At 51.7% G+C, this 9,886-nt stretch overlaps 1 protein-coding gene across 1 annotated transcript; it reads left to right on the top strand.

The window, feature by feature from the left end:
* Window positions 1–1,647: 1,647 nt before the first annotated feature.
* VOLCADRAFT_90342 (uncharacterized protein) lies at window positions 1,648–5,064 on the top strand (the record flags this gene model as incomplete). Its single annotated transcript, XM_002949927.1, has 6 exons — window positions 1,648–1,653; window positions 1,816–2,121; window positions 2,773–2,979; window positions 3,677–3,728; window positions 4,214–4,280; window positions 4,947–5,064. 6 exons carry the CDS (start codon window positions 1,648–1,650, stop codon window positions 5,062–5,064), a joined length of 756 nt encoding a protein of 251 aa, XP_002949973.1.
* Between the last annotated feature and the right edge of the window lie 4,822 nt (window positions 5,065–9,886).

Below are 9,886 nucleotides of genomic sequence, written 5' to 3'. Positions count from 1 at the left end.
GAGTGGGGATCGATGGTGTGGGGAAATCGATGCTGGAAGAAGGATCTGTGTTTGGCTCCGTACATGATCCTTCATGCGTTCATGCCTTCGTTTTCGGAAGTCGTATGTACGATAGAAGCTGCCGTACACCAGCGGGTTCTAATTTTTGACAGGGCAGCAGGTATATTTACTAAAGGTGGCTGTACAAAGGAGTGTCTTGGCTTGGCAGCATCTGAGTTGCATGTTCTTTGTGTCAAATATGCGATCTGGATGGCCATTGGGTAAACAGCGAATCAATTCTTGCCGGTGGGAGTCATTGTCAACTAACGTCATGCATGTGTAGAAACGTGCGTGCCGCATCTGCCACAAGGCTGACTGGTGCCTGATGATATGATTAGGAGCGAGAGAGAGCTTGCTGCGATAGGCAGGCAGTTGTCCTCCCTCGCTGGCGCTGACTCGGTTTTAAGAGGGAGAGTTACAACGGCGAGACTTACTGGCGAGGGACCTCGCCGGGGGAATAAACTGTCCGGTCTTTTGCTGCTGCTAAGTCGCTAGCTAGGATTTTGATCCTAAGCACTAAGAGCCAGAGCTTCTCCTCTTCCCCTGGAGTGATTGAGGCAAGCAAGCGCATTCATGAACCAATGCGGGGTCTACATCCCTCCAGGGGGGCCCATGCCGCCTCCCCAGCACCGCGTACGGAGCAAAATAATCCTTTCCAAAAGTCCCTCTCAAGGTTTGCCAGCGACACCTGCAGCTCAGTGAATGGTGACAATCTATCTGCTACAAATTAGGACATATCATGCAATTTTCAACATATAAATTCCCGCGAAAACCGCTTCGAAAGATGAATTTGCATATGTTTGGGAAATGCCCTGCTTATGATGGCTTGAGGGCTAAGTATGGGAATTAAACTCTGGTTTCAAGGACGCAGCATACGCACCGTTAAGACCGCTGGCATTACCTAAGCTTGTCTGGGAGACTAAGCACGCAGCGCTCCTGCACTTCGTGCTCAAATGGGGCAGGGAGAATGATGACAGTCAACCCCCCGACACCGTAACATTAATTAATAGGACAGGTCCATGGCCCCCTAAGGCTTTGACGGAGCCCTCCGCACTTATGCGGACACTGTAACTTGTAACTTGTAACATACAAAGATGTGGAATCAAGTCAGCGACATCATCAACCAATATGCTAATGCAATTAACCTGTGACGCTTACAGGGGCGTTGCAAGCGTGTGACATGTGACCAGGGGTGAACCCTGCTTATGACGTTATGGCGGCGTTCCGACCCTGCGAGCACTGGCCGGTGGTTTCCGTTGACCGTTAGCCCCGCTAGCGCCAGTCCGATTGTAATATCAAACGTATTCTGGAGTAACTGGTCACGTGCCTTATTGCCGATCCACATTTTTTAATGCTAACCTGCTTCTTGATGCCTTTTGAGCGTTTCCGGCCGACAATCCAAAGCTAGGAAGCATCCTGCCTTTCGGTAACAACCAATAACATTTGATACATTGAAGCTTATCGATATCCAATCAAGCATGTCGCGTCTATCGCGCTTTCTTCGCGAGCATGCTGGTGTCAGGACTAACTGCTGGCTTTATACATTGATACAAGGAAGCAGGGCCTGCAACGTAGCTTTATTGCTTGTCAGCCTGGCCATGATTACATATGCCGGTGAGCCTCGGATATGGGTGAACCCTAGCTTCATCTACACCAGGTCCACCCGCGATGGATGGAATGGTACAAAGAAAAGCCTACAGTGCATAAATGCGCAAAGTCACGCATATTACATATACGCCCAAGCCCACGCTTCACCCTGGCCCCGCCCTCCAATAGCCGTTCTCGCCATGCCATCACCAAAACGACGGCCAACCGCTCCTCATCAATACTCAAAGCCCAGAACATGTATGTATGTTACAGTCCGAATTGGACAACTTCCGCCTTACAGGAGACTTGTACGGCACCCAAGCCGGCGAGGACTGGCCCCCTGCCTGGCCAAGCGGTCCACCCCCGACCGCCACGGTTGTGTTTGCTGCCCTTGGTGCTGCCGGCGCGCTTTCAGCAATCACTGCCCTGGCCGCAACTGTGCGCCACAGCTTGGTCCTCCTAAATATCCATCTTGGTCTCCTGGCGCTGCTGATGGTGAGGCCGCATGCTTTGCTTCCTCATGCTGTGCTATGCTGCGCAGTATTTTTGCCGTACAGTACCTGTGATGCGAAGGAGGGCGCTGCTGCTGTTTATGCCCGTTGCGAACGCTGTATTATGCCGTATGTCGTAATGCGCCTGTTGCTAGCTGTTCATCAGCGCTTTGCTGTTTTCAATTTCTGTGGTGGGATGTGCGGGGCGGCGCAGCACACAGGCGATCCGGTTGGATCCATCGTAGAATCCAATCATCCAATCACTGATTCTTTTCAAGCACAGGAGTTATCAACCATTCGTACTTTATGTACGGGCAGTTGTACGTTTTAGATTATAGGGTCCAGGGGAAGGAGTGAGCAGCGGGCGGTGCATTCAGGCTGCTTGCCGTACAGGTCGTACACCTAATGGCGGAGCCAGAGCGAGGCCAGGCTCGTTCACCCCGGAGGAATTAATTGAAGACCTGTAACACGGCCCGTTCGCCTTCCTGGCCACTAAATTCGGCACTGGCTGTGTCGTACCGCACATCCTCTAGATATCTCTAGATGGACTCCACTCCCTGCCGTACAGTGTTACATTCATGTATTTTGTTGCATTTCCTTTCTTTACATTATGTTATGTGTATCGCGGGCCCGGCCGATGGGATAGGCGGCACAGGTGTGCCTAGTGGCAGCGGTGGCGGCGTACGACAATGCTGACGGCGAGTCAGGGGAGGTGATCCCAGACATGGCGTCGAGTGGCCGCCGCCGCCGCCACATTAGCGAAAGTACCGGCGGCGGCAGCGATAGCAATTCCGTACGAGGGGATCTTCACGATGCGTTGTTGGAGTATAAGTGGGCCGACGCTGTGGTGCTTTCCGTGGAGGTACGTTGTACGAGTGGGCCGTACACACTCGTTTGACCAGTGTGTCGTACACAGGACTGCTCGTTGATGAGAATTTACGAACGCAACATGTTAGCCTGAAGCTCTGAGGGCCTTGGGGACGGGGTTCTCAGGAAACTTTGGGAGTTGTGGCGGGGCAGCAGTCAAGGGTTTAAGTCGTATGAGACAGGAGCGTTTTAGGGTTTTAGGGTTTTAATGTCGTTTACGGGGTTATTGGATCTCGGTTTGAAGTGGAAAGGGACGTCTGAAATGATACATACATGCACAGGACGCGGCTGAAGACTGAAAAACTCCGAATCCGAATTTTTCGGAGTTTCAGACTTTTTGTTACTCTGTGTTGAGCTTGGCTTGAACTGTTGTACAGGTGCCTTACTGGCCCAATGCGTAACGCGAGAACACGGGTTTCCGTGATTTCGCTGCAGTACAGCACATCACGATGCTCCTTCCACTGTCAGTCTGTTCTTTAGAGAGATTGCCTGTCAGGTTGCCTCTCAGACGCTCAGCTGGTAAGCTGGGTCGTGTTGGCCGCTGAGCTGGCGGCCGTGCAGCCAGCCCTGCTTCCTGCTTCAGGCCGTTGCTCCCGCACCTCCTAACCTGGTGGGCCTCAACACGCCCCTTCGCTACCCACCGGTCCCTCCTGACTTTCCTTCTGCCCACCCGCCCACCTGCCCTCCGTCAGACGTTAACGCTGCTCATGGGTTGCTTGCTCCACTCGGCTTACATGCGAGCGGGTGCGGACCGCGTGTATGTGTATGTGTGTGCTTGTGTGTGTGTGTGGGGAGAGGATACTGCGATAGGAGGTTATAAGGCGGTACAAATCAGGGGGAAGGCCCAATCAGAGGACAGGCTCTTGCACAAAGTACAACGACGTGCACGTGCACGTGCGACCACATGCCGCATGATGTGCCGCGGAGGGGAGGGGCAGGCTGCAGGTGGCAGGAGCAGAGGCTGGCGGCCGCAGCCGACCTGGGTGCCACAGGCAGGGAAATTGCCTTCAGCTCTGTCCCCATTACTTGTCCAATTTCCGATCTCCCGACCGGCTCACCTTAGAATTTATTTACTCGAGTTTTATATTATTATCATTATTATGTTTTAATTATTATATTTTAATTATATTTTATTATTATATTTGCATTAAAGCTCTTTAGGTTTATAAAAAAACATGGGCAATAAATATTCGGTGTTCCCCCAACCCCCCTAATCCCCCAAGCCGCAGACGAACGGGCAGAAGATTTGGAGGAGGGGCTGCTGGCGGGCTCATCCGCACCGCTGCTTACATCCAGGTAATGTTCAACCAGATGTAATATATAAACCTTCAGGCGAGGGAGACGTGTGTGTCTGCTGGGCGACACTGAGGTCTGTTCTGTGAGGCTTTTGGGCAGTGCATCTGTGGTGTAACCCACCTGTCTGTATGTCGCTTTTGTAGTTTTTTTGTAAACGATGTTTGTTTTTGGTTCGTTGCACACCTTTGCGCGTGTGTCTGCGTATGTGTGTCTGTGCGCCCGTGTCCGGGCGCACGTGTGTGCATGGACGTGTTCTTGTATTTGTGTTTTTTTATGTGCTAATATGATGTGATGAGCTGAAAGGTTGATTCGCAACGCAACCGAAAGGTGCAGTCCTGCGGCGGTGATAAGTGGCGCAAATTGCTATCAGAAGACTGTTTGTGTGTCTGCACGGTTGTTAGCCTGTATGTCACTTGTACGTCACTTTTGCGGGTGTGTATGATATGCTGAAGAGCCTCCCCATTCCTTTTTTCCTTTGTTGGTTGCGGTTGCGGCTCTAAATAAATTATTGCCGGCGGCGGCAGCAGTCGACGTGAAGCTCAACGGCAGCAGCAACACGGCCAACGCACCGCGATTCCACCGCGAATAGTACGAGATGATTCATGGAGCCGCCGTATGCGGGAACAGTACGGCGTTGATACGTCAATGTTGTCGTACGACCCGCAGCACGGCGGAGGCGCCGGCGGGGCGGGACCACCACAGGCAGTGCCTGGTACGGCATCACAAAACCATCGATGTATCATTTCTTAGAGACCAGCTCTACTGCGTCGAGTCTTTGTGCTGAATTGGATTCAGTTTGTCGGCTGGTTCGTTGCTTGGATTCCGATCCAATCAAATGTTACCGAATTGTGGTGATGTGATACGACACTGACTGGATCAGCAACTGTCAACGGGAATTCGGTTGGTTGGCAAGTTGGACGGAAAAAGGCTGGAATAATGCCAAGGATTGGATGCACGAGCTAGGTTGCGAATAACGCAGCAGGGAGCGACTTTCATTTGCAGATCCTGATGCGGCTTTTACAACGCAGCTTGTAGGAGCGTACTGCAATTCGGAAGTGGGCGTACGGCGAAAGGCCTGCCGTACAAGCAGGACGACACTCGGTCGCACACAACGTGGATCAAAGATGCTTGACAAGAGTTATCAAAAAGTTAAAGTTTGTTTGCAGATATTTAAAGCTTTTGGATGTTTAAAGCTCATTCAGGTTTTATCCTCGGACGCTCGGACAGGTGAATGAGGAGGACGTATACGACAATATACAATAAGGGACAGGGATAGGGTCCCTCAGACGATGCAGGAAGGCACATGGGGCGCATGCAGTGTCGACGTTCGTGTAGGATATGAATGCCGCCATTCACCGTGTAGCTTGACTGCTCGGCACTGTCGTACGGCGCTGTACGATGTGTTCCACAGTAATGTGTACGAACTTCGGGACCCATGCGGGGCGTGTGTGTGGTATGGTATGGTATGGTATGTGTGCGTGGCAGTCCGACTTTGAATGAAAGCAAAACTGCAAATTACTAGAGAGTGTCGTCTATGTATGTTCGTCCGTTCCTTGCGCCTCTCGATAGCGCTCATTCATTCATGGGATTCACGGCCTCCCACACGGCTACAAGTGGATTGCCTGGAATTTGTTCTCATAATACTACTGGAATGTTTTGCAGGATATATAGAGGCGCCGTTGGGCGATGTTCAGAAGAAACGGAAATGTTTGCTGCATGTGAAAAGGACTGATCACTTGGCTGTGGGGATGTGGCTGATGGGTGAACTCGCGTAACGTTGTCGTACACGCATAGCGGAACATGTCCTGACGAAACCTCCGCAGCGCGTACAGGTATTCCCACGAAAATATGTACTACGTGTGCCTCTCAGCTGTACGGTACATGCAGATGGTGGAGATGCACAGACGCAGCGATGCAGCTTACAATAATGCATCGCTGCCAGCCGCCATTGCCGACCAATCGAAGGGAAGAATTCTTGCAAATCAACGCAACTCCGCCAACACAACTCCGCAGAATGCCATGTGGCACTACTGTGCTCGATGGAGTCGGGACGCCGTTTGGCACAAGCGACAGCACACCGACAGGAAATCGCACACCTCATCAGGCGGCCCAAATCACGGACCGGGCCATCTACAGAGCGATTGTTGACTGTATGGTGCGGTTACGTTCATTTTTACCGGATCAGGCAGCCAACCACTGGCGCGGCGGGAACACAGTTGGACCTTACCACCCCTTTTTCCGGGGGTTAGAGGGCCATTTGCTTTGCATGGATGAGCTCACAGATGACGGTGATCGGTAATTCCACCCCTGGGTGATTGTTCGGACACAGCTTGGTAGGATGGCGGTCCCACGTGTTGCCTCACATTGACGAAGCAATAGTACGCCGGTATTTGTGTTTGGCATGAGTTTGTCATTCAAGGGGCTGCCATATTGGCAAGTTCCCCTGTTGGCATCAGTGCTAGCCTGGTCTTAGTCGTAGCCGAGCTTGCTTAGGTGTTGTGCGTGCCGATACGGACCACTTGTTCTTCCTTTCCAGGCTATGTGTGTCTATTACAGCGACAGGCGATGTGCCCTTTGGCTGGAGTTTCTTTGCATTTTACATTGATAGAAACTTGGTAGCCCGCTGTAAATAACAGCAACAACAGTTGCACGCGTAGACAACTGAAAATAAATAAATAAACAAACAAACAAACGTAGCTCGATGGGGCTGCACACCACAGTCCGCACGGCGTCAGTGCGTCGAGCGAGATCCATGGGCAGACAGTCATCAGCAATAAGCGACCCAAAAGTGATGAGCCGAAAAAGAAGAGCAAGAGGCCGCCGCAACGAAAGCTGCGAGGGGCACAGCGGGCCAGATAGACAACAACGCAAGTAATAATCCATGCAAAGTCATCAACACACACTCGCTCGCTCAGCCGGCTTGCACGCCGCGGGAAAAGAAAAACATTTATCAGTCTTGCTTGGTTTGAAGGTCATAATAATGCACCCCCCGCCCCCTGCTTGTCAGGTGTCAGGTGAGGCCCCAGGTCCCCTCCCTGACCCCATCACGACTGTGTGATAAAAAGTCCCTATAGCACATCCCTATAGCTCGTAAGGCCCTTATGCGCATCTCCTCTGCACAATTATGACACCTGCCCGTCCTGCCTGCCTCCCGCCTGCTATGTTAGCTCCATCCCACGCGCGCCTATATACTTGAATAACCTGTTTACAGTTAACGTGCGCAGCTTTACACCGTACAACATACACGAAGCGACATGTACGGCACCTCGCGGTACAGTAGTATGCCACAAAACCGTAACACACTCGCGCAGCTCCGTGGCTACACTCTACGGTAGCTCCCAGCGGTCCGGCGCCGTCATTCATTCATTCATTCATTCAGACGGCGCAGCAAAACCCGCCGAGAAAAGCCTGCATTATCAGTCATCACTATCAGTCATCTTCACTCTTGCTGTTTGATAGCTTTCCCAGCTTGCGAGCCACACCCACGGACACAGTACGTGAAACAAGCAGTGTGATTCAAAGGCGGACACCCCTGGAAAAACACAAAATAACACCGACATACGCCACACGTAACACAGAAAAGAGATAAGGGTAACCAACGACATCTATAGCCATCCTGGTGACGTGGGGTTTTGCCTCGGTAATGTATGAGAAAGGTTGATTGAGCCCACGCGCCTGCTCGGAAACTGTCATTTCCTGTGCTGAATAATACGCTCAGAAACGGCTCACACTACTTGCACAACCTTGCAGGTGCGTGCCCATGCTCCTGGTACACACGCTTACGAGTCATAGCCGTCAATGCGATATTGTTTGGGCAATCGTGTGACGACGACGACGACGACTACTACCACTGCAGCAAGCAGCAGAAGGACGGCGACAGAATTCCTACAGAACCTATTTTCAAAACGTGTTTTTTTTAGCTTATAAGAGTGAACTGGCAACTAAACATGTCATCCGGTCACAATTGGTGTGCGCCGAACGACCTGGCAAACGAAGCCGTTCATTCCTCCTCCGTCGTGTTAGTTAATAGGGCTGGACTACACAAGCACTCTCAAACCCTCTTAGGACCAAGACCCTAGCTATGCAGCAAAGTTCAAAACCAGAAGGTTTGGTGGATAGAGTGGCTGTCCTCGGCTGCCCAGATGCCAGGAATGAAAACGGCGGCAATCAAGCATGCAGTATATGGGATATCGACAACCCACAGTGTTTACTAAACAATTGTCCACCAGATACATCACCGCGCGATCATTTGATGTAATCCGCCTTCCAGGCACGCGCGCACCGCTCAAACGTCATTATCGCATACATACATACGGAGTTGGGCCGCTGTCGACCCGGCAGATTCCGTTGGATGCTGGTGGTGGGTGCGGAACCTGAGCGATCCACTGAGAAGTTGACTAGGGTGACTGGATGAGGGTGCCCCGAAATACCGGGGAAGGCAGGGTTTCGCAGGGTAGCTGCCACGGGCGAAGATACACCCCCCTGTTTCACACATCATACATGTACACCTTCGCATTTCGCTCGCCACGCACTACTAGCAGAAAAGCATACCCTCACACGGACGTATATGTGCTTAAAGCTTTGTATTAATTGATATATCGGCGACGTAACATCGTCCGGATCGTATCACAGCAACCCGGATTTAACATCAACGAAAGCGCGAAGAGCTATCCAACTGACACCAAGTAACAAAGTCGTCCGAGTCGATCAGGCGCAGGGTGATGGTGCACGGCTATAGCCAAGCTAAGCGCGCACACTCGCCATCCATGCACCTGAGCGAAGCGGTAGAAGTAAGCGCTTGCATGGAAAACAAAAAAGTAGGCAGAATTTCATGCACATGCGCGTGTGGCAACTACCCGTATACATAATACACCTATGACAAGTAACTACATCCCTACATTTCGGACTTTCAGCAGCATGGGCGAAAACAACGATGGCGAAGCGAAACCGACGACAAGCGACACGCGCTTGCCTTCCACATGCTAGTAGCTAAATACGAGGAAGAACCTCGGCACATGTAATCCCGCCGCCCAGCCCACCGACCCCCCGATGCCAAGGAAAGATATGCAAGAAATATACAAAAACAGATATGTACTATTTATATGGGCCGCAGTTCATTCGTTTCGATCGCAAGCAGTATCCTCTGCTTCAGCCAATAATCAGCCAAACAAATGTCACGGATACTGATAGCTAATGACCTGCTGTTACTAAACGCACCTGACGACGCCAATAATGATACCTGTAGCGCGCCTGATAGGTAACATATCTGCAGCCGCCAACCACGCACACCACACCTGTCGCAACCAGCAGTATTGGCAGCTGCTGCCGATGCCTATTGTTTCCCGCCTTCAGCATATACAGCTTTGCTTTCCACCGAACATACCGAACATGTGTGTGTGTGTGTGAGCTGCTTTTCCTCCCCTCGGTCGCAATACCCACTGGCAGAGACTGGTGTAACGAGCCCATACGAGAGCCATATATGTGACTGCTGGCCGGCGTTAATTGGCACTTCCGTCATTCAGTCGCAGCGTGCGCTCCTTGCCATTGCTGCCGCTCCTAGCCGTGCCGCCGCGTTCCTTAACTACCGGATCGCGCACATCTTGGTT

This window comes from Volvox carteri (genome assembly GCF_000143455.1).
Source record: "Volvox carteri f. nagariensis unplaced genomic scaffold VOLCAscaffold_16, whole genome shotgun sequence".
Taxonomy (NCBI): Eukaryota; Viridiplantae; Chlorophyta; class Chlorophyceae; order Chlamydomonadales; family Volvocaceae; genus Volvox; species Volvox carteri.
This window is presented reverse-complemented; position numbering and strand designations above follow the sequence as displayed.